The following is a 25,281-nucleotide window of genomic DNA, read 5'->3' on the forward strand; positions in this document are numbered from 1 at the left end:
CAGCACCACATAAAGCAAAAAGCCGGAAGTGGTGCTGTGGCTCAAGTGGTAGAGCGCTAGCCTTGAGCTGAAGAGCTGAGGGACAGCGCCCAGGCCCAGAGTTCAGGCCCTACGACCAGACCCCCCCAAAAAAGAAAGTCTAAACTCACAGTCCAACAAAATAAAAACCAGGAAATGGGTACTCAAAAAGGAGAAGGAGGGAGTGGAGAGGGAGTAGATGAATGAAGAGATGAAGAGGGGAAAATGCAGTCATAAAATTCAATCCATAGCCAGGAGCCAGTGGCTTGTGTCTATAATCCATGTTACTTAGGAGGCTAAGATTTGAGGATTTGCAGTTCAAAGACAGCTGGACAAGAAAGTCTGTGGGACTCTTATCTCCAATTAACCCCTAGAAAACCAGACATGGTACTGTGACTCAAAGTGGTAGAACACTAGCCTTGAGCAAAAAAGTTTAGATACAGTGACCAGGCCATGAGTTCAGGCTCCATTACCAGCAAAAAACAAATCAATATAGAAAATTGAGGGAAGGAGTAGGATTGGGTGGACGGGGGGGGGGGGGGGGGGGGAATGATGAATGAGGTGGCATTCATCAAAAATCATTGTTTTTACGTACTACTTTGTTGAATGGCAGCGCCTTTGTATCGCTGCTTATAAATAATAAAAAATATTAAAAAATAAAACAATAAATACGGATGACTCATCCTTCGCAAGTCCCTTGGGCTTTGAGAGCCAGTAATAAGGAGAACAAAAGGGGAAAATTGAGGCTCAGAAGAGAGTAAGACATAGCTTGTCTTAGATCACATAATGACCAGGGGAGGTCCACACACAGGTGAGCACTTGATTTAGATGCATTGTTGCAGCCCACATTTACCATCATCCCTAACACACAGTTGAAGGGCCAGGACTTCTCAGGATGACAGAACACATCGGTCTCTGAAGGCAGAACAGGTGAGCTGCCTTCTTGAAAGCCCCTATCCTTGTCCTGTGAGACCAGTTCCCTGCGGGGAGCCCATCCAAGCAGTGTCTGAAGCATTGACGGTAGGCCATGACTGGGCAGTATGTGAGTGTGGGAAGATAGGGATTTCCACCCTCCATCTTGGTCCTGAGGGAAGCAGCCCCAGAGATCAAATTTTCTACATCTGCAGTGATGTAATCAAGAACTCCCAAAGTCTGGTTCTTCCTTTTTCACAGAACCAGAAATAGAGTTCCCTGAGTAGAGTGAGAGGCCAGTGCGATGAAGGGGTGCCTTAGCATTCTGGTCCTAGTGGACCAACGGTGCTGTCCCATGGAACATCTGGGTGTGCCTCATCTATATTCTGCATCCAGAGGGGTCAACACTGGCGTCTGTCAAAAGGGAGAACTCTATCCAGACTCACTCCTTCCTGAGTCAGCCTATTGTCTCCATGATGGCTTGGGTGCTGATTCCGAGCAGCTGCTAATCAAAATATTTTCTGCTCCTACATCTGTCCCTGAGTGGCCATGTCATTTCTCTGCACTACAATTTAATTACATGTCAGGGAAGAGATGAGTGGAGATGTCACTTTTCACTGAAAAGTGGGGATAATACTTTCTCCCAGGCACTCGGAGTCAAAGGTCAAAAGCTATGCACATATGACCACATAAGATGATGCTAAGTGAAATGAACCCCAAGATAGGGGCACAAGTGGTTTTATCTTTCTTGCTATTGTTTTTAATGTATTTATAAGTACCATGTGATTTTTTTTTGTTTCTTTGTATGTTCTTCCCCATGGTATAACCTCTGTTGTCACTGTATTTGATGTCCTTGCCCTGCATCTTGTATATACATTTTTCTAATTTGGAGAGGGGAAGGGAAATAACAAAATGCTGAAACAACCATACAGGTTGACCCATTGTAACAACGAGATGTACAAAACACTATATTTAAAACAAACTTTACAACTTTGGGCGGGGGGGTGGAAGAGTTGGGGAGGTAGGAAGGGCAGAGATGGTAAGGGGCAAACAAAGAAAGGGGTAGCAATGCTTGAAAGGAAATGGACTCATTACCTTACTCGTGTAACTGTAATCCCTCTGTATAGTATCTTTATAATAAAAAGATATATTAAATAATAATAAAAATCTAGAACAACCTATGACACAGTGATGAGAACTCCTACCTAAAAGGAGAAATGAGGGCTGCTATGAATTACCTGGATGAGGTGTGCTCCCAGAGCACCCTTCCTCAGTGGAAATTTACAGCTGGTAAGTATCCATCCAACAGCCAGAAATTTATCAATGTTAGTAAAATGAGTGAATGAATATGAGAAGATGAATAAGTATATCCATGCATTTGGGCAGATCTTTTCAAAAGCTCCTTTGAGGATGGCTTTAGGTGTAAAAGTAGGAAATCCCATCAGCAGAGTACTAAATAAAAAAACCAATGGAGGCACTAAATCCAGACTGTTAACACATTAAGGGGGTGTTACTTGGCTAATAGCAGAAGTTCTAAAACACCCCTTTACTATACAGCATGGGCTAATCAACTCTTCTGTTAAACCAGCACTCCAAAGATGAACATTCATCTCAATGAATGAACAACTCCAGAAATTATCTGGGCAACAGTGAGCTATAGTAATTTGTAGATCCATGGATGCTTGTTAAACACACACTAAACATCAACATTGTGCTCTCGCTTATTTCTTAAGGACAAGAAAGCTCACGTCTACCAGGTGCACTGAGCTCTCCTGCAGGAAGACATGCTACATCTCCCCTACAAGTCTTGCTATGTTACTGTTTGTTGAGATCCCCTCGAATGAATGAACAAATATCGAAGGAAGGCTTGGTCCCTGCAGAGGGAGGAACATGATACAAGCCACAGTTCTGCCATACTGACTTCAGGTGAGCTGGCTAGTCTGGGAAATCTGTAGATTGGTCTCTTAAATCTTCTGGCTGCACCAGTCAGTGCCAATGGGAACTTCCTCCAATAACCATGACTACAGTGTGCTCCTGGCAGGTTCCCAGGGGCTCCAAGCGGCTCACCCCAAGAGGAACTCTTTCGGCAGCGCCAGAACAGCCCCAAGCTCACAGAAGAGCCCAGCTGGACTATAAATTGTACAGACAAAGATAAAGACACACATTTTCTCTTGGCTCAAAGGACTTCAGCATGGCACATTTACCCTTCCCTCTGCCAGGCCAGCAGGGCCATTTTTGTGTCTTTCCCTTCTCCCTCACTTTCTCTCCTGGCCTGTTCTATCCCTTTCTGTAAGGCTCCTAGAAGTCCTGGTCACCAGGGCAGCGTATCATGCCAGAGCCTATACAGTAGGCTGCTTGTTGGGGTGACCTTGAAATGACCCTCACTCTGGTTCTGTCTCTATGGTGGGTTAACCAGGTTTCCACAGACAGCTGGAGATTTATGAGAAGCCTTCAAGTTGAAGTCAGAAGATCCCATGCCAGGTATGACTCCTTCCTACCTGTGTGACTTTGGACAAGTTGTTTGATGTCTCCCAACCTCATCAAATAATGTCAAACTCATAGGATGATTGCAGAAACGAAATGAGATCCCTCACTGTTTTAATTAAACGGTATTTCTAGCATAGCTTGTAGGTTAAAAAGGATCTTCACATCTCTGGTTCAGATCAAGTGAGGCTGGTATGTGCTTTAACTCAATGTTTTAAGGGAAATAATAAGTTTTTAAAAAGGTCAAAAGCACAAAGTGATTGACTAAATTGGTTGTACAGGCAGAAGTAAGATCCAGGGTTTCTGCTTCCCTATTCCACTGTGAATTCCACCCTTCTTCTCATAAAACAAGTCATGTAGTCACAGAGATTTTTGTTGTTGTTGTTTGCTTGTTTTGTATTGTGGCTTTTCAAATGTGTTGGAAGGGCCACAGAGCAACCAATCAGGGAGTACAAATGACTTTCCCTTTCAGGCCACTGGATTGTAGCTTGTTTAATATCTAAAACTCTATGAACAAGTACCACATCCTTAATTTTCTTCTGTGCTTCAGTGTCTTTCATCTGTTCACTGCAGCAGGAGCAGGATGACCTTTTCCTACTGAAAACCATCAGTGTTACTGAAGGCAGTGCCCAGAGTCTTTTGAGATACCTGGGATCCATTCTAGACACACACACACACACACACACACACACACACACACACACACACACACACACACACACACACACACACACACACACACACACACACACACACACACACACAGAGTATTTACTGAACACATAGACAAGTTGAAGTTCCTAGAGGAAGTGCCTTTACAGAGGTTCAGGATGATATTATTGATGTGATAGGAACTCAAAGCCTTGAACAAAATAGGTGAGGTTATTTTTTATGAAAATATCACTAGTCAGTGAGATCTGACTAGTGAGATCTGTAGTAACAGGACACACTAAAGGAAGGGTCAGAGAAAGAAATAAAACTATATCCCTTGGCTGAGCTTAGAAAGCATGATAAAATATAAATAACACAGGCATTACCTTGATTCTATTTTTTTCTTACTTCTCTGATTACCTCTTCAGCTAATTAGCTAATACAACAAGCCAAATAGAAAACCGCCCCGATTTTTTTTTTTTTGGCCACATCGTTTCTCCCATCCCTGTGGAACTTGGATTAAATCACATCAAAGCACTATCTGCTGAATCCCCTCCCCCATAAAAAGCAGACACAGCACAAAGCCAGACCTCTCTTCCCTGTCTAGCCCAGAGAGGTTGCTGGGAAGAGCTGAAGGGCTGATGTGAGGTGGGAAGCTGGGATGCGTCTCCATGACAACCACCCAGGCCAAGGCCAGTTTCATCACCTGGAAACTAAGCGAGATGCAAAAGGAGGGAGTCTCTGTCAGGGGGCAGTTTGGATTCTCATAAGCATGAGCCTATTTGAATGCAAGTATGTGTAATGGAACAAGGTGAACAAAAGAATCCGTGCATGGTCTAAGAAAGTGAACAAATCAAGAAAGAAGTGTTTTCAAAGACAAGTTTTTGCCACCTATGGAGCCATCCAAGATGGCCAGGTAGAAATGTCATATTGAGTCTATCACCCATGGGCACAGAAGCTATGTACTCCCACAGGAGTCTGTAAGCTACAGAAGAGCTAATTGAGGGATGGGGACAGATGCTCAAAATCATAGACAGTGACTTTGAGCTCCATGTGTTCTACTTCAACCTGGGCCATTTTCTTTGAAGTGTCTCCCTTTCCCTGCCCTTCCATTTTTCTCTTTCACAAGAGCAAGCATTGCTCTTCTGAGACACTGTGATACTTCCAGCATGTTCTTTTGTTGTGCTAGAACTGGGGCTTGAATTTAAGGGCCTGGGCACTGGCCCTTAGCTTTTCCATTCAATGCTGGCACTCTACCACTTGATTCACAGCTCTACTTCCAGCTTTTGGGTAGTTAATCAGAGATAAGAGTCTCACAGACTTTCCTGCCCAGGCTGGCTTCAAACTGTGATCTCAGATTTTAGCCTCTTGAACAGTTAGCATTACAGGAACGAGCTACTAATGCTTGGTCCCCAATGTGTTCATTTTTAACCAGGCTTCCCTTATAAAGGGCCATAGGCACAGGAGAATTGATACTCGGATGTGAATTCTACTCAGAGATGGCTCTTCTGGGAGAATTGTGAGAGAAAGGCTGAAAGGGAAGGAGGGACAAGTCTTACTCGCCTCTCGGTTTGAACTTGAGGTGCTAACGTGGCACTCTACAGAGTAGGAGGTGTGAGAGGGAAACCTGCCCTTCTTTCCCACCTGTCCATCATCCCACTGGAAAGAGGATAGTGGAAAGAAGGCAGATGCCTGGGTGGAAACCTGGGTTCTATTGTTTGCTAACTGCCCAGACTGTCACCTTCATTGCTGTAGTTTCTTCATGTCCAGCACCAGGTCATAAAAGCACCTTCTCTCCAAAGAGGGAGCACCCACCTTTCAGGAAGTCCAGTGCAAGGACAAAGTTCCAACAATCCAATGATGCCTGTCTGATTGCAGGAATGCCAGCCCAGCCTTCTCCTGCAAACTCATTCTCTTCTGGCTCAGTGTGTCTCAGACTTTTTCATATCATGACACACAGAAAAAAATCATAATATTTGCACAGTGCTAACATCCACTGGAGAATGTGTTTACACCTACAGGCAAGTACATCCCAGGGGTTGTGGTTTGTCCCCCCAGACCCTCCTAGAGGCTCCCAGGCTTGTAGGGGTCAACAGTAGGGACATTGTTACCAAAGGAGCGCTAAGCAAGGACACCCCAAAATATGATGGGAAAGGCCCCTCCCCATCCCAAGGGTCAGGGAAATACTGGACACCCACTGGATAAGAATGATCTGGACCAAATCCTGGAGAGACAAGATAAATAGAATGTCCTGGTTAAGTCAGACTCGCCTCTGGTCCTGGGGTCAGAGTCATCCTCCTTCAGTCTCCTGGTTATGGGAGAAATGGGGAGGAACTATTGAGGAACTACAGCCATGCTCACCATCGATAGAACCAACAGGGACAGAATTCCTGACAGCGCCATACCCCACGTCTGACACATCCCCCTCTATGGGGCTCATTCTCCTGCTCCCTCCAATATACCTTCAGGTTTGCTTCTCTGTCAACCAGGAGTAGCTATCCAAACATCCGAGCTTGTAAATTCTGCCAAGGACAATAATGGCTACCATGTGCTGACACACTGAAGGACCAAACACTTGAGCTTTGCTTGAAAGGTTTTAAAAATAAATAATAAATAAATAGTTATTTAGCTCTTTCCTCCCCGTCTCTTAACAGCACCTTTCAACCCAGGAGCTGCCAAAGAAATTAGAAGCCACAGCTATGTATAGAAACCACATCACTCACTACTGAAATAGACACAGTAGCAACTCCCCCACACCACTTGATGGTGGAGGGGGGTAGAGAAACCTCCGTCCAGCCAAAACAAGGGATGGGGTGTCCCTGGAATGCTTTTAGGGGTTCCTAGGGGTGTCACAGGGAAGGCAAGCAAGGTGGGCACTGCCAGGATTCACAGCATTTGTGTGGGGGGAGAAATGGCCTCGGAGCATCTCATCCACACTCCTGGGTGGAGTTTATCACATGTGGAAAGGTCTTTGGGGACAGGAAATTTGAAACATTCCCATCCCGAGGCTTCAGGGCACTGACAGCAAAGGAATGCTTCCCAATAATGAAGCCACAGGCTGCTTGCCACCATATAAAAGCACATTCTCCCTTCTGATGTCTTTGCTGGAGATGGCAAACAGCTGGTCCCCATCCTCCTTATAATAACCCCTCATATTGAAGATGGTTATTCCTCACTCCTCACCCTTCACTTCTCCTTGTTCAAAAAGAAAACAAAAGCAGAACTTCAGTTTCTTTATCTTGGCATCAAACGCTTGTTGCTTTCGTCCCAACTCAATCCATCATTACCTCCTTTTCTTTTAAAAATTATATTCTTTCTTCTGATCTTGTTGCAAAGTTGATGGAGCATGGGTAAATAGCATCCCCACCCTAGTACTGCGACAGGGGCACGTGAATCAGGGCAGGGAGAAAGGAAGGAAATGAACACACCCCATGCACGGATCCTTCATAAGATGGATGCTTTTCCATCCTTCCATGAGTCTTAACAGCCTGAGGAAGTATCCCAGCCTCAGATCTGGAAATGATTCAGCAAAATCACATAATGTGTCCAAGATGAAATGATTAATACAGTCTTTACAGCTGAGATTTGAATTCAGGTCTCATTATTTAATAACTCATTATTTAATAACTCAACAGACCAGTCTGGATCAGAGGGCATGAACTCCATTTGAGGAAATGAAAATCAAAGCCACAAAGATCCCATTTCATACCTACTAGGGTGGCTACAATAGAAATCAAGCACTCGCATGTCTTGGTGTGGAAATGGAGGATTGGAACCCATGCAGCTGGAAAACAGTTTAAGTCTTCCTCAAATGGGTAATACCATTTTCAAATTCCATAATTCCTCTTGTAGATAAATACCCAAGAGTTATCAAAAAGTATGTTCGTGGAGACACCTGTACACAAACTATCATATTAGAATTGCTTGCAATAGCTTTGAAATGGAAACTAATCAAAAGTCCATTGGTTGAGGAATGGATAAGTAAATATGGTAGGACAAGACAATGGAGTATGCTGAAACAGAGTGCTGATAGATACTACAATCTGGGTGAATCTTAAAAACATGCAGAGTGAAAGAAGTCAGACACAAAAGACCATGTATTATATAACCCCACTGATAGGAAATGTCTAGCTAGGTTTATCTACAGAGACAAAGTGGCTGAGTGGTTGCCTAAAAGTAGGAGGCACAGAGCACTGGAGGTTGTTGGCTAAGGAATGTAGAGTTTATTTTTAGAGTAATGAATATGTTTTAAGATTGGTGTGGGGATGGTTGCATAACTGTAAATGTACTAAAAGCTCCTGCATTATAAAAACCATTGAATTATAGTCTTTGGGTGAATTATTTCAAATGTAAGTGATATTTCAGTATAACTGTCTTCTTTTTAATAAGCTAAATCACTAAACTTTAAACTTAGCTTTCTAAGTGTGTGTGTGTCGGGGTGGGGGGGGGGGGGTGGGGGGGGGGTAAGAATCTATGAGCCAAAATTAGACCAAAGTTCCATAAAGCAAAAGTTGACTCAGTCTCTGGATGGACTTAAGACTTGGAAGACCATTGACAATGTAAACGGCCAGTGTTTCCATTATTCTGAGGAGGAAGATCAAGGGCCTACCAAGAAGATAGTGGCAAACCTCTTCCTCTAAGCCAGTATATCCTAGAGACAGGACTTGAGTACCTCCATCTATCATCCCAATCTGCAATGGGAGTCAGCAAAGCAGAGAGGAAGCACCTTGCCCTGGCCAGCCTGACGTAGTGCAAGGATTAACTAAGGTAAATTCATGGAGAGCCTGCTACATGCCAGAACTACATTCCCACAGGTAGCGGTAGTTTGAGGCTGGCAGCTTCATGGGGAAAGAAGCATCTACCTCACATCCACTCCAGCATGGCTCCGTCACACCACAGAGCTCCAGGAAAAGAAAGGAGAAGAGGAGGCAAAGAAAGGAAGGAAGAAAAGAGCATGCAGAGACCAGTTGGAGAATAAAAGGGGGCCAATTCCCTCTTATTAAGCCTGTTATTAGGCTTCGAATCAAATTAAACCACAGGGCTTTCCACTTGCAGAGTGCTATTTTAAGGCTTATTAGACTATATTAGGATTGGCATACATTTCCACTGACATAATATCGGCCTTTAATTGGATTTAAGGGCGAGGAGGCTGCATTCATCTGGAATAGACCCTGCTAGGAGAAGCTTGCTATTCTCCTCACAGCCTTCCCACTTCCCCTGCTGGCGGCCATCCGAGGGGCCAACTAGGCCTGTAACCCATTCAGATCCAAAACACAGCTGTTTCCCTCCTCCCCCTCCTCCCATGAACTGCCCAAAGCATGTCCTTCTCACATATATGTGCTCCATTGTTTGGGGCAGACCCTGGCTGTCACTAGCTGTGGAAGTGGCTGAGTTGCAGGTGCCCAGCCAGGCTGGGAGGCAGACTCCATGCATGAGTAGGGACTTATGAGGGAGAGGCCAGCCTCCCCTCTCCTGACTCCAGGAAGCTATGGATAGAGAGTGTGAATGACATCAGGAGACACTGGGATTCTACTTGGGGGTAGTGATGAAGAGGAAGATTGGGACTTGGAAACAAATCATTGACCTTGACCTTTGAATCTCTGTCTAGCCCCTTCCTGATCAGTCCTTATATAGTCCTTGAAGGACCCTGTGGGACAGGTGAGAGATTTGAAGGAGGAAGCAACATGGAGAGCGTGCTCACACTGGAGGGGGCAAGAACTTGCGGGAGCAGGAGGAGGCCAGCTCTGTCTGACTCATGTACTTTATCCTCAGCACACCTGGACAGGTATACAAGACAGTAAGTGTCATGGCCCAGCTTGGGGCTCCGCTATCAGGCAGTGCCTTATGTGAGTCCTTGTATACGCTGTTCTTGTGGTAGCCTTGTGAAATGGGGACACGTCGCCTCATCCTGCTCACGACTATTCCAAGAACTCATCAGGAGACCACAGATAAAAGGACGGCTATGGAGCTTAATACCGTTTGTGCCTTCTCTCTTCCTCTGCTTTTCAAATGTTTCTACCAAAAGGCATCATAGCAGTAACAGACGTCACCAATCAAGCACATTACAAAATAACGTAGGGATGAGAACACTCTTGGTACGGAGACAAGGATGTATGAAATATCACTTCCCAAAATATTGCTCCAACATGAAAAATATCCCAAATTCCGTAAGATTTTCCACTAATATATGTGAACATCGCCGCTCCCACTTGCCAAGCTGCTTCTTCTTGGCGATACTTCGATGCCTCCAGTTTCTACACTTGTTTTCAGCTCTTCTGCCAGAGCCATGTGCTTGTTTATTTTTACTACATTTTTATGACGTTTCTGCTATAGCAATAAGTTTTGCATTATTAGTTTTATCAAATAACAGAATGTCTGGTTGGCTGGCTAATTTATTGGCTCTGGTTTTATGGCCCCTGCCCAGAACACTTTTTTTTTCCCTGATTACTTTCTAAGTTGTTCTTAGATCCTTTCTTAAGTATGTGCTTATGCCTATATTAAATCAATCTGAGAGCTAATTGTTAATCGTAGAAACTAACCATCAGTATGATGCCAATGGCTGTAATCGTATCATTATTACTTAATCACAGGTTTGCTTACTTGGTTGGGCACGACACATGTGTATCGGAAAAGTTGCTTATTAAAGGAAAACCTTATTACATAACAAAGACTCCAGAAACATGTCCGCAGAAACCCCTCTTACAGCTTACCTCACTGTTCTTATTTGACCCAACAACTCCATGAATGACTTGATTTTATCTTTAAGAAGAAGCAGATATTCTCCCAGTTATGACAGGAGAAACTGAGGCAGAGGTGAGGGAATATCTTGCTCAGATCTGTGATTAACTGCCCTGTTACTGGCAGGGAAGAGCTCCTGGGCCAGGCACTAACGATGTCTGTTGTACTTCTGGAAGGCTTAGCAACCCCTGGAAGTCTGTGGTCTTTTCCTGTCAGATCTGTTTCCCTCATGGAGCCTGAGCCCAGGGGTTTTTCCTCTCCCCCATCCCCAACACATGTCCTCAATGCTCACTGACCCCCAGAGAGTTCCACATCAGTAAGAGTGGGACCTCCTGGAATGTTCCCCCCAAGGGAACATCAAAGGAGCAACTGTCCTGGTGGGTTTAGGTTAATGACATCTGAATCATTACAGGCAGCGTGTGCATGCCTGAGGGCCTGGGGTACCAACAGAGTGACGTGTGCGTGTGCGCACGTGTGTGTGTGTGTGTGTGTGTGTGTGTGTGTTTGTGTGTGTGTGTGTGTGTGTGTGTGTGTGTGCGCGCACCCGTGCATACTGAGCCTGTGTATTAAAGGACTTAAAGCAAGAACGAGCTCAAATCCACAAATAAGTATCACTGTGAACTCATGGTACTCACAATTTAGCCAGGAGTTTTTATTTAAATGCACTGGAGTCTAACATCTTTTTTAGAGCTCAGTTCTCTGGAGTCGGAGTGCTTTATATTGCCACATCGACTGCCACTCCACTCCGGTTCTTCATTTCCCATCAGGGAAAAAAGTGTTCCCATGGCAGAGGGTGGTGGGCTGGAGCCTTTCACAAAAATAACTTTTTGGCAACACGCATCATCATTATCCTCAGCGCTGTTTAGCACTTACACACGGAGGTTGCCGAAGCAGGGCAGGCTGCGTGGTGAATGTCCCATGGATGTTTGTACACATATGTGTGTGTCCTAACATACCCCTGCTCTACAGATGGTTGTTATTAATCTGGGCAGGGAGAGCTCTTGGAGAGGGACTCTCTTGCTTCAAAAAGGAAGATGTCCTAGCTCCTCCCTTTGCTTAGCAACCAACACGTACAGCCTCAGCAAAGGCAGAGAAATGGACAAGTGGCAGTGAGCTCCACAGAGGACCTCTGGGAGGAAACTTGATGACAGCCTAGGAAAGCATAGAGAAGGTGTGCAAGGTGCTTGTCAGCACCTGCATGGTTCCAGGCGAAAGGCGTCTCAATGGGTTGGAACGTGATGGGTTCAAGGTCAGACAGAGGCATGCCTAGTTTTGCTGACTAACATGTCTAGCTACACAATGCTGTGATGTCTTCCTATGTGCCCAGTACTTTTGCTTGGTCCTGGTCCTCTTGATCAGCCTCCCATTGCTCTGATATTCTAACGTCTTTCCCTAGAAATTCCCTTTGGGATTAGGACAACCTGATGCATCTCCGTTCACTGCAAATGAAACATCCTAACAGATAAATCTCCAAGACAGCTGATGTCAGATTCCATTAGCTGAAGGTAAAGCCCACTGGCTACAAGCTAGAAATGCACCCACTGAAATTCCCACTTCTGTCAAATATCAGGATAAACCAGAATATCACCTGCTCAGCAAACTCTCATTCATTCATTTAGTATGTATCTAGCATTGACCACGTGCCCATCTGGGACCCATGTAGTTTATATCATCCTGGTATGCTCTCTCTCTCTCTTTCTCTCTCTCTCTCTCTCTCTTTCTCTCTCTCTCTCTCTGTGTGTGTGTGTGTGTGTGTGTGTGTGTGTGTGTGTGTGTGTGTGTACAGGGATAAGTAATCTCAAATAGTCATAAAAATACTATGTCTATACATAAGAGGAGAGGGTAAGGGGAGAAAGGAATAGAGAACTGGGAACAAAATGTGTCTCCAGTCTTTGCCCATTTTGTGCTCCCCTAATAGTATATCACAGATTGGATAATTGATAGACAAAAGAAACCTATTTCTTCTACTTTGGGAAGCTGGGAAGCCCAGGGTAGAAGGGTTTTGCATTGGTGAGGGCCCTCTTGCTGAGAGAGAAAGAGAGAGAGAGAGAGGAAAAAAGAACCTAAGTTAGACTGGTTATATAGCAAACTCAACCCGAGGATGGCTAGGGCTAACAAGCCTACTTCCCTAGTGACAGCATGAACCCACTCACTAGAGTCTAATTCTCATAACTGAATCCCTTCTCAAAGGCCTCATGTCTTCTTAATACTGTTGCAATGGCAATTCAATTGTGCCATGAATTTTGGTGGGAATGTCCGACTGTGTCTAATCATTTTGCTTAGTAGGAGAGCAGGTAAGAAGACACTGTTTGGGTAAATGGTGAAGGAGTAGATTGGGAGAGCAGGATAAGGACTAAGACGTAGCCACAGCCCAGCACCTGCCGTGCTTGAGGTGAGAGGAGTAGAGGGAGGAGGAGGGCAGAGACAGGTGAGCAAGGGGAGAGCTCTTGGCCAATGCTTTTGAAAGTATGTCCAGTTTTCATGAGAACCACTTTAGAAAGGAAGTAAGTATTCCTGATAGCGAATGCTAGATCTTCCTAGAAGTTCTGACTAATAGGTAAGAAACCAGGGTTCCATTTTCCCTCCCAACTCTGCCTCTCCATGGTCCTGTGTTTCCACACTCCTGCTCAAATGTGAGAGCCAGGAACTCAGACATGACTATTTGTGTAAATGGTGAAGTTGGGTTTATAGCAATTTAATCAGCAGCATTAATAATGTCACCTAAACTTAATGATACCAATTATAACCATGGTAAACATCGCTGAGCAGCTTATAAACAGTGATATTAAAGTATGAACTTCCTGAATTCGGTCAAAGCTGTTGTTAAGAAACAGAAGTAGAAAGGTTCGTGCTTTGAGTAATCCCACAATTCTCACTCCTCCTCAGAATGAAGAGTGCCCCAAAGGGTATGCCTATGAGGACAGGGGTCCTGGGTCTCTCCTATCACCTGTGGCTAGTTTGGTCCTTTTCCAAGGACAGATCGAAGTCCGCTGCTATTGGCAACAGATACCAGGGTGGGAGTGTTGCAGAAGTTATCGCCCTGGAACAAGGGCATGGTTGAGTAATTATTCTGGCCCAGACAATATTACTTCCATAACCTAAGCAAGTGCTGAGAAGACCAGAGAAAAGCACAGGGGATTTTTTTTAAAGGTCAGCTAGAGAACCTATCAAAACATGTTACAAAACAGAAATTGGAGGCAGAATTTAATAAGGATTTTTCTCTCTGTATGGGACTCTCATAAGAATGGTGGGAACCAACATTCTTACTCCAAAGAAGCAGCAGCAGCAGGTATCAGAGAACCAGAAATGCCCCCCACAAGGGATTCACATTAGAGAATAAAGACCAAGATGCAAGGAAGGAGCTCTGAAGGAGGTTAGGAAGCCACCTGCTTCCAAGGGCTTTAACATTTAGAGATGACCAGCACTATGCTGTCCACATGGACAGAGGAGTGTCCAATAGAGAATGCTGATCAATATCATTACAATGTACTTGTGACTGAAGACAGTAAAATAAACTCACTGAAAGCTCTGGATAATAGAGGGTGGTGGGGACTGAGAAAGTAAGAGGAAGTAAGGGAGTTGAGCTGATTTTAAAAGAAAACACCTTCTAACAATTACTATACACACAAAAAAGTGAATGACAGCAATAGTAAACAGATTTTTACCAGGATGTGGGTATTATGGGCAGGGAAGAAGGTGAACGGAGAAAGTAAAAAGGAATATTATGTGTTAAAAATAGAGCAATGAGTTGAGCATCTGTGGCTCACACCTATAATCCTAGCTACTCAGGAGGCTGAGATCTGAGGACCATGGTTTGAAGCCAACTGGGGCAAAAGTAGTATGAGATTCTTATCTCCAATTAACTGCCCCATCCCACCCCAAAGCCTAATATGGAGGTGTGGTTCAAGTGGTGGAGGGCTAGCTAGCCTTGAGCAAAAAAGCTCAGGAACAGTGCTCTTCAAGCTCTGAGCTTGAAGATAAGCACCAAATTTTAAAATAAATAAATAGAGCAATGAAATTTGTTGAGATTAGTTTGGGAAAAGGGGCAGAAGGATGAGGGAGAGTGATGGGTGGAAGCTAATCAAGGTACATTATATGTATTTATATGTCAAAATGTAACTGCCTTGTACAATTATTTAATAGTGATTTTAAAAATGTAAAAGAAACAACAACAAAAACCAAACATGTGGAGGAGTCTTTCCCTCCAGAAATGAGAGCCACTTAAAACCCACCTAACTTTTCAACCTAAGCCATGGCAGCCTTAGGAAATGGTTCCCTTGTGGTATGCCTAGGGTGAGTAAGGAGACCATTGATGAGCCACAGCTGCTCAGCAGAGAATACCCGCCACAGGTCTGTGCCCCATCTGTGGTCCACTGACTGCCAGGCTCTGCACCCTAAGTTTCCTCTAGTCTCCATCCTCCCTGTATCCTTCTTATGTTCACAGTTAACCTGAACAATAGACTTCTTTCCCTTTCTTCACTCAAGAGTGTTAGACTCAAAGTGGCGCTGTAGCTCAAGTGGTAGAGTGCTCGCCTTGAGCTGAAGAGCTGAGAGACAGCGCCCAGACCCAGAGTTCAAGCCCCACGACCGACCAAAAAAAAAAAAAAAAGAGTGTTAGACTCATGGAAAGATACTCTTGTCCAGGATCCCAGGCAAATTCCTCATCTCTTTGTAAATAATGCCTTAAGTTGTGCCACAGGTCGGCCTTGAATCTGTGTCCACTTTCTAATCTTAAGAGACTAAGATAGCAAAATACTTCCATTTCAGTATGCTATCTCCCCACTGGGTTGCTATAAAGACAGGATCACTCAGCACCTCCCTCATTCTGTCTCAGACATGTAGGAGGACTGAGAACTTTTCCCAAGAAGAATTAAAGGCAGTACCTCTCCCTTCTCATTCAATTTATAGAAAGCTAGCTGGCCGTCTCTTCACCTCCAACACAGACTTTTATTTTTCAGTCTAAACATCCCCGATGACAGCTGATTCTTCAGAGGGAGTTTACTTACTACAGTGCTAGGAAATTGCATTGTGTGTTTTTATAGATTTGTGCATGTACTCGGTGGTCTTAGAACTCTGCAGGCAACTCTAATAAATAAATAACAGTGCTGGGCTGAGCCCAAGTTAAAGCAAAGGATTTTTGTTAAGCCAAAGTCAGAGAAAAGAATTACTGGGAAATACACACCAGTAAACAGAAAGCAACTTGACACAGAGAACAGCATTCAGGGAGAATGACAATTCTGTGCATGCCTGTGTGTGTGTGTGTGTGTGTGTGTGTGTGTGTGTGTGTGTGTGTGTGTGTGTGTGTGTACGTGTGTGCGCATGTGTGTGTGTGTGTGTGTGTGTGTGTGCGTGTTTTCTTTTCTACAGCCAGTGTGTTTCAGTGGAGATGGGGATTTGTGAACAAGATTCAAATTCCACTGCTGCCACTAAATTGTTTTTTTAGAGTCCAAAACAAAATCTTTCTGTGGCTGTATCTATGTGGCACCAACCATCTGGAAGGGAATTGAAAGTTTATTTAATTATCCAGATATTTCACAATACACAAATCCTTCTTTTCCTTTACTTCTCATTCAAACCAGATGTGTGACATCTGCAAAAAGTGTCTCGGCTTCAGGTTTTTCATCTGAAATCTTTGTGTGTTGGGGCAGAGAGAGGCTGTCCAAGCTCAATGTCTCTAATAGATCCTACTCCTAAACAGTAATCCTGAAGCAATGTACTTATATTGTTTAGAGAAAACATATTTTTTAACAACAGTATTGGGGTTTGCTTTATTTTGATTTTGTGCTAGTACTGGGGCTTGAACTCAAGGCCTGGGCACTGTCCGTAGATTTTTACTCAAGGTTTTTTGGTAATTGGAGATAAGAGAGTCTCACAGACTTTCTTGCCTGGACTGGCTTTGAACCAAGATCCTCAGATTTCAGCCTCCACAATAGCTAGGCTTACAAGAGTGAGCCACTCCATGCTGCTGATCACATATATGCTATATATGCGCACACTGGAGGGAAACTAGGAGGACACAGAACTAGAGGAAATCAGGGAAAAGCATTCAACAGTAGGACTCATCAGCTGCACTGGACATTGATCAAAATGAACTAAGCAACTCAATGGCAGCAATGGAAGGGAGAGAACGAGTGGGAAAGAGTAAATAGCTGGCACTGTGCAAAAGGAAAGGAATGTACATATCACCCAATGTGAAAGAACTGTATTGTCAAAGCTCATAGAACTCATAAGCTTTATAGACCACGATTGACAATTTGCCCCATGAAAGTTAGAATGTCTTTGTGACTTTAACTAAGCATCACTATCCAACAATACTGTGAACTTTGTGAAATTATATAATTAATCACAATAATTTGCAAAAAAAAAAGCAAGAGTGAGCCCTGGCTGTCCACCAGCACTGGGGTTTGGATTTAGGGTTTCCTGCTTACTAGGTAGACATGCTTAGCAACTCCTCCAGCCAATTGTGCTCTGATGAGGTCAACGACGACGACGACGATGATTTAAGTGTGTGTGTGTGTGTGTGTGTGTGTGTGTGTGTGTGTGTGTGTGTGTGTGTGTTTGCAGGCACCACAGCTTGACCTCAGGGCTTGACCTTGCTCTTTTGCTTATGAGGCTGGTGTTCTACCACTTGAGCCACGCTTCTACTTCTGGCTTTTTTGCTGGTTAATTAGAGATAAGGGTATCTCAGATTCCTCCACCCAGGCTGGCTACAAACTGTGATCCTCATATCTCAGCCTCCTAAGCAGCTATGATCACAGGCCTGAGTCACTGGCACCCAGACCTCTTTGGTTATTTTTAAGGTAGGGTCTGGCTTTTGCCAGGGTTGGCCTGTATATCAATCCTCCTAGCTTGAATTCACCATAGCTTAAATAGTAGGTATACAGCCATGCTTAGAGTTCTGCTAAGATAGTGTCTCATGAAATTTTTTTCCCCAGGTTTGTCTGGGCCATAAACCAGCTTTGATCCTCCCAATCTCTGCTTTCTCAGTAACTAGAATTACAGGCATGAGCCACTAGTGTCCAACCTGAAGAACATAATGTTAAGAAATAGTACTCCTTGTTAGCAGCGGAGGAGTCTCTAAATATAGTAGCAGTTGCAAAATGGTTTGGTGGATCTTGCTGGTGGAAGAGAAAACTGTGTAGAAATAAATGTGCTTTATTAATTCTCTGGAAGTAATTAGCCGATTAGGATCTTCAGGTCTGAAAGATTCCAAGGTTCCAGGCTATTATTTACTCACAGTTAATTCTTTAATGTATGTGTTCATTCAACAAAGATTAATTTGGTGCCTACATATGACAAGAAGTCTGGTAGGTGCTAGGAGTAAAGATTTCTTTTTAACTTTTGCAAATGAGCATCTAATTACAAGTGTGGTGGCTCTGCAAAGGCTAGATGGCCTTCTCATGGATGAAAGGACAATCAGGGGCATAGTGTCCTATGTCTGAGTGGGTGGGCTTTCTCTAGGCAGAGCAGGGCAGTAGGTATCGAGGGGGGAGACAGGAGGCCCCGACAAGGCAGGGCATGCAGAAACCAGGGGCATTTGATCTTTATCATAAACGCAGTAGGGATCTGCTGGAGGGTTTAGAAAAAAAAGTCACCAGAATCAAAAGACTTGGCTCAACTAGCCTGCTGACCCTCTGATAGCAGGTTCCGGCTGGACCCTTCTCTATAACAAGGTGATTCAAATGGACTCAGAGTTAGGCCTGAAAGGCATATGCAGGTGGTTTTAAATTCAGTTCCCACCCTTGTCAGAAGGGAAAAAAATTAAGGTCTTAATACTTATTCTGTCTGTTTAATGTGATTAAAACAGTGATTGAGTGGAATAATTCATGTAAACATATTTAGTAAAATGAACAGAAACATATACTTAAATTGTTTATAATTATTATTGATAATTATCATCATCATTATCATTGGTATTGTTGTTATTTTTCCTTCCTTCTACCTTGGCCACAGAGACTCAAACATCTCAGTGTACCCAAGAGTTAAGAGATATAAGATGGGGCTATCCCTGCCTAGGAATATGCTGAGCGTATCTGTCTGAGATTTGTATCTTTGTCTCATTACCTTCATCTAAGGAAAAAGAGTTAAAAGGGATTGGGGAACCTTGCTGCAGCTCTGTGGCATTATTTACTAAGAAGAGACAACTCTGAAAAAAAAAAATACCTTCTCCCCCGAGAGCAGTGACCTAATCAAGATGTATAATTGCTTGCCTTATCTAAATGAATACATCATTTGAGAACCAGTAATGGGCCTCGTGGTTTCACTTGCTATATAGTTCTCAATTGCTATTGAGTTCTCATTTGCCATGGAGTTCAGCTGCTGAAGGGTAATTATAATGTTTAACAAATATATTCCCTTTAGGGACCTGATGTGAAAGTCACACATCTCTTTTTGACAAAACTGCACAGCTCTCAGTGTCACTGCTCACAAACATACCTGTAAGTATGGACACGTTCTTTTTACCAGCTTGCCTGTTTGCCAGGCCAGCATTCCGAGCCTCTGTCTCAGAGGCAGGAAAGACTGTGAAGTCAGGATCTGTAGAGAGGCCTGGCCCTCATCCATGCATAGCTGCCAAAGTGCCTGCTCTCCCTCAGGTCTTTCCAATGAACAAAAGCTTGGCTGAATATGTCCAAATGGCCTGTCAGTTTGTTAATCCTTCTACCTCAGGTCCCAGGCATCCTCCTCTTCCCACAGCATCAGCTGAGTACCACTAACCCTCCATAGAGTTTTTGTATTTCCCTCTTTGCATCTGAGAGCCCAGAGACAGGCTCAGAGGCCTGCATGGGGAGGAGAAAGCAGGAGTTGCCGAGTATGGGGCTGACTTTAGCACACAGAGGCCTGCATATCCATCCCTGTCCAACCCCTTCTCATCCCCATAGTCAGGTGGGTCTACTGAAGGCATCCGCCTTGAGGGCAGGGCCATGTCTGCCTCATGCACATTCACCCCTGGCAGCTGTCTGTGTTCCGAATGCCACGTAAGCTCTCATTACACATTGGTAGAATAGTTGTTAAATGGAACAAAGAGATGCCAAGTAAAACCTATTGTCTCTCTGTCAGCTGCTGGACCATCTGTTGGAAGATGCTGGTATTAACATTGGGCCATCTTCCATGTCAACGCCTTCCTCAAGATCCCGGCCATTAATGAGGCCTGGAGGGTAGGTTGCTGCTCTGAGTAGGTATGAATTCATGAAGGTACCCTCCAGAGAAAACTGAGTGGAGATGGGAGAAAGCATGGGATCTTCTGATCTGAGCTTCTTGAGAAGCTAAGGGAAAGAATGATGGAAGGCGTGCCATTGATCAAGATGCATCGTGCTCATAAACGGAATCAAAACCCCTTTGTATAACTTCTTAAAGATAATTAAAACAATGAAAAGAAAAGGACCTAAGGTGGGCCTAAGGCAAAGATGACACCAATAGGAGGCCACTCCTGGTACCAGCCCAATAGAGGCTAGCATCTCCAAAGGCCACCCAGGTCTCAGGATGCCTGGGTACATATTCACTGCTCTGAGACCAAGGACCCACCTGTGTCAGGAGGGCAGGCCCCAAGCGAGCTCATAGGAAGTGATGGGTTGATTGGTTTGTTTATAGGGCCTTTATTTGTCATACCCAGGTGATGGATGAATTTAGTAAAGGGGGAAGGAGAGGAGGGCAGTTGAGTTTGGAGAACAGTCAGCCAGCTGCAGAGTGGCTGAGCCAACATCCAGTTATTAGCTCAGAAAATAATATTTCTCTCCCATCCCCACCACTTTCTCCTTTATTGGAAGGTTATTTTCTCCCACCCACATTAATATAAAAACAATAATAAAACATGTGGTGAGCGAGGAGGAAGGGTCTAAGTAGGAAGAGTGAGTGAGACCAGGGATTTGTTTAACTCAATCATTTCTGTGTCTTCCTGAACACTTTGATTAAAGCCATGGGGCCTCAATCAAAGCCACTGAAAGGAAACAAAAAACATGTCTGAGAACAATTTCATTTGCTGGATTTTTTCCTCCTGTGTTCTATTATGGTAGAGGGAGGGTATGTGAAGGAAAAAAAAATAGTTCTATTTGGCCCTCCTTTGATCTTTCAAAGAAAAGAAGAACATGAAAAAAATGAAAAGGAAAAGAAGAGGAGAAATTGACAGCGATCTCGTTCCCTTTTCTTCCTTCATTGGCATCAATAACTCAACTGAAGCCTAAGAGTTATGAGTAGTATTGAACTCATACCAGCTGCAAAGGAAATAAAAAACAGCAGCATGAAGCAAGAAGAGGATTCATAAGGTCAGGAGAATCACCAAGGAACCTTTCTGTCACAGGTTCTGTCCCTTCCTTGGTCCTCATTTAAGGTATGAGATTATGGAGGTGCCTTGGTACATGTTCAGGTGAGACCAAGGAGGAAGAGAAAGATGGAAAAGCTTATACATCCATCTAAAAAGAAGTTTGCTGCTGAGTATGAGATGGGGCAGTTCTCCTACACACAGAGATGGCTCAAGGCAGAAATATTCAAGAAAGACAAGACCACCACAGCTGTGACAGTTCTCTCTAGGGAGGACCACAGCCTTTCTATGCCAGTCTCACACATCTTCTCAATTCCCCGAAGAAATAGTGATAAAGCAGGGGAACCTGGACTAAGAAACAGATGCAGAAAGTGCAGAGAAGGGCAGGAAGCTGTTCATGGTACATGGTGACTCAGAAGGCAGATTCAGTGACTGCCTTCAGAGCTGTGTTATGAATAACTCTGAGGTTGTACTCGCCTTTGGTCTGACAGCATAGTGGCTGATTAACCCACCTATTCCACAGGGTGCTGCACTGTGTGTCATGCTCATACCACCTGCACATTGAAGAAAGCACTGCATATGGAGTCCAACAGTCATGAGCCATGGTCTTTGGAGAGACACTAAGCTTCCTGATTTACAAGTGTCCTATCATTACCAAAAAGGATGGAATAACAACAGGAAAACTGATATTTGCCTATGGATTTGACCATTTTTTAAATGTTCATAAATACTATCTCTTTCTACTACTGTGTGTAACATGATAGATTTTATACATTGAATAGACCATTTTAGACATTCAAGTGTACAGTCTGGGGTCATCACAGTCTATACACATTGAACAGTAAGTACCCTCCTGCCCCTTCTCCCAGATACAAGCTCATCTTTTTATCATCTGCTACTGTGCATATGACACTTAGTGCCTCCTATAACTGAAATCGCTGTTATTTGTCTCTTTGTGTCTTGCTTATTTAGCTTAGCATAATGTCTTCAAGCCTTATCCATATTGTAGCACATGTCAGAATTCCCTTCTTTTTAAGGATGAATAAAAGTCTGTTCTATGGATATACCACATGCATTTATCCATCTATCGTTCAATGGATATGGATTACATCAACCCTTTAGCAATTTTGGTTAATGAGGTGATGAACATGAATGCACAAATTATGTGTTTGAGACCTTATTTTTTGCTTCTTCTGAGAATTACCCAGAAGTAGAATTACTAGCTCATATAGTAATTCTATGTTCTAGATTGTTTGTTTGTGTATGAGAAACTGCCATATGACTGTCACCAACTCTTACATTTCAAATAGTTATGCCTGTTTTGAATTACTTCATGGAGAAGCTGAAGGACCCTACTACGATAAAGGCTGAAGAAAGTACAATTGGCTTCAGTCAGTTTTGGCCTGACCAGGGATATGTATTGGAATCTCCTTACAGGTATCAATGCCCAGGCTGAGGACCAGGGGGGAGGACCAACAGCTTGAGCCTGTCCACTTTGCTACCTGCCTATATGAGTATGTGAAGAGCATGTGTTCCTGGGCCAAGACTAGTGTTTTCATAGGAAAGAGCATTCATTCTCCCTCATCGGCTGCCACATATCTTTGGCAGGGCGAAGCTCAGATGCTGCCCCTTGAAAAGCAGATCCATCTGTGAGGAGGACGAAGGGGGGGGAGGGAAACTGGGGAAGATGAACAGCCATGGTGAGAGGAAGCCATTAGCATTTTGGTTGTGACATATTTATGTTCAAATCTTGTCATGTGGAGCTAATGATAGGATATTCTGATAAAGACTCCGCTTTCAAATAATGGGCTAGAAAGAAAGAAATGTATTGCCTTTCTTTGTTCTATAAAGGCCTGGCAGCTGGTGAGATCAGGGCCAGCCTGCCAGAGTACAAAGCTTTAGAGTCCTTGTCCTCTCTGGAATGGGGCAGTGGTTTAATGCCAGCTCATAGCCATTAAAAGGCTGAGCTGTCTGGATGCATCCCAGCCAAAGGCACCATTGGTATCTGGGGGTGGCAACCAGCTTGACTGCCTCTTTTCTTCTCCCTAAAGTTGTCTAGCGAACACCAGAGTTAAAGGGGCCTACTGAGGGACAGGGTTTTAGTCCCCTTGTCTCCTGCCCAGAGGAAATACTCGTGACATTATTGCAAACCAGCAGAGATTTTCCTTATTACCAGAAATTCCCATTGTGTGCTCTTGCTTGGGGGATATGGGGCTGATGGCTCCTTTCCCTCACTGTCTTTGGAGTTTAATACTGTGGTTAAGCTCCTGGGCTCTGGGATTGGATAAACTCAGCTTGACTTCTAGAGCTGATGTTAACTTGTTTGTTTATTTAGGAAAATTACTACAATTACTATATCTCTTAATCCTGCTATACTTCATCTGAAAATAAACAAGAAAGTCTACCCTGAAAGAGAGGCCCTGCCTGTAGGGGCACAGTGGAAGCTCCTATGGTTGCTGTGCATTCAATGGAGGCTTCATTCTTAGGGAAGATGGTGCCCAAAGCTTTTTGGATGGATGGCCCAGCTCAGTGATGTACTTTCCACTGTGAATTCTAAGAGCTGGATTAAGGTATTCCTAGATAACAACAGCATCCAATTTGATTCTTACTAAACAAACCAGGATTCTGTTCCTGGCTTCTTTAACTGCTCCATCAATAAGTTGAGAGCGCTCAGAGGAGAGTCAGTTGAAACACTGGGGAATGCCAATCCCTTGAGCTCACTGGGCAAGGTGTCCCTCCAAGATGTTTCCATGCCCCGCTGTCCTGGTCTTACTGATGGCTCTTAGGGAGGTGAGGGAGAAATAGTAAGTGGGGTTGGAATGGAAGTCAAAACAACTGGATTCTAGTTGGTGTTCACCTGTCTTGAAGAAGCCACCTTCCTCCCACCCAGAGACTCTGTTTCCTCTAAAAGAAATGTTATGCAGATGCATTTGTAGAGTGCCTTGTACTTCCATGGATCTACAATCCTGGAACTCTAGCCCAGGCACAGGAAAACTAGGAAAAGAAAGCAGTACTATGTACATGAAGCAGAGGGTAAAAGTAGAGCCCAGATCTAAGCCTTAGAGAAGGAGATTTGGAGAGAACAGATAGGGATCCCCAAAGAAATATTTCCTCTGTCAAGTCCTTCTAGATAGAAAGCCGGAACTCTAAGGAAATGGGAAAACTCAATTCCTTTGAGACCTTTCCAATGTGCTAGCAAAGAACTTTGCAAAGAAGAAAGTAGATGGCCCTGCCTCTACTCTCAAATCACTAACGATGGGGTGAGAGAAACACCATCCACTGGTACCTTCCCATCTCTCAGGAAGACTAGAAACCTCTGCAGAGAAAGAGAGGGGGTTAGAACTTAGTGAACCTTTCTCAAACAGCACCATCTGGTTATAGGGAGCTCTACAAGGAAAGAAAGTAGAAGAAATTTGAAATCTTGTAACAAACTCAGAGATGGTGGTAAATCACTCCCTCAACAATGCCCTTTATGTTCATAGTCATAGACACTTGTGCAATGTTTGAAGAAGAGGTCCTCAGATCTTTGTCCCAATTCCCAGGTGCCTTACCTAGCTTATGGAGTAACAGATTGCTTGTCTTCTAGATCTCCTACCTTCTAAGGTTTTTCCAGCTTAAAAATAAGAACGAATTAAATAAGAAATATTTCTGTCTCTGGCCAACCTCAGAGGTAGAAGCTCTCCAGGAAATCAGGAGTAGCTATCCAGGAAGATGAATGGCCAGTGTTCCTGCAAAGGAATTCCAGCAAAGGCCTATTTCTAATCCACCTTAGAAAAATTAATTGGAAGAATAATTGAGATCTGCAGATGGGATGTGATGGGGAGAGCTTTAAATAAGCCAAGAAAGAAAATTACCTAGAAATTAAACCCTTGCTAAATATGGCACTCTATGGGTAGAGATAGCAATCATTAACCATGGGGGCTGGCATTAAGGAAGAGCAACATTTTGAAAGGGATGGCATTGGGCTCAGCTGTGGGGTCCACACAGACTCCATTATCTGGAACCAGAGACTACCAAGGAGCTAAGCTCTAAGATCCAGGAGGTGTTTCCAAAGGACCACCACACACCGATTGCTTCAAGTGTGATGGAATAGAGAACAGTCCCATCATCCTCAGGAAGAGGACCCGAGGGTAGCAGGGGGGTGGGGAACAATGGAGATGCAGAAGGGCACAGACTGAAACCTGGAAGGGGAAAGATGGTGGATGCTTCCACTTGAAAGCAAA

The 25,281-nt window shown here is 44.0% G+C and overlaps 1 protein-coding gene across 6 annotated transcripts in view; it reads right to left on the minus strand.

Moving 5' to 3' along the window:
* The window catches only part of Plxna4 (plexin A4), a 353,917-nt gene that overhangs the window by 197,367 nt on the left and 131,269 nt on the right, over positions 1-25,281 (minus strand). Inside the window, exon 3 of one of the 6 annotated variants that reach the window (XM_042695994.1) lies at positions 8,344-8,360. The exons of 4 other annotated variants lie outside the window; for them this stretch is intronic. In XM_042695994.1, coding sequence (XP_042551928.1) covers positions 8,344-8,360 — 17 coding nt within the window. Of the gene's footprint in view, positions 1-8,343; positions 8,361-23,672; positions 23,684-25,281 lie in introns of all 6 variants that reach the window. One more of the 6 variants, XM_042695995.1, reaches the window with a different exon arrangement.

This window comes from Dipodomys spectabilis, unplaced genomic scaffold, assembly GCF_019054845.1.
Source record: "Dipodomys spectabilis isolate Male_0828 unplaced genomic scaffold, ASM1905484v1 ptg000197l, whole genome shotgun sequence".
In the NCBI taxonomy this organism is placed as follows: Eukaryota; Metazoa; Chordata; class Mammalia; order Rodentia; family Heteromyidae; genus Dipodomys; species Dipodomys spectabilis.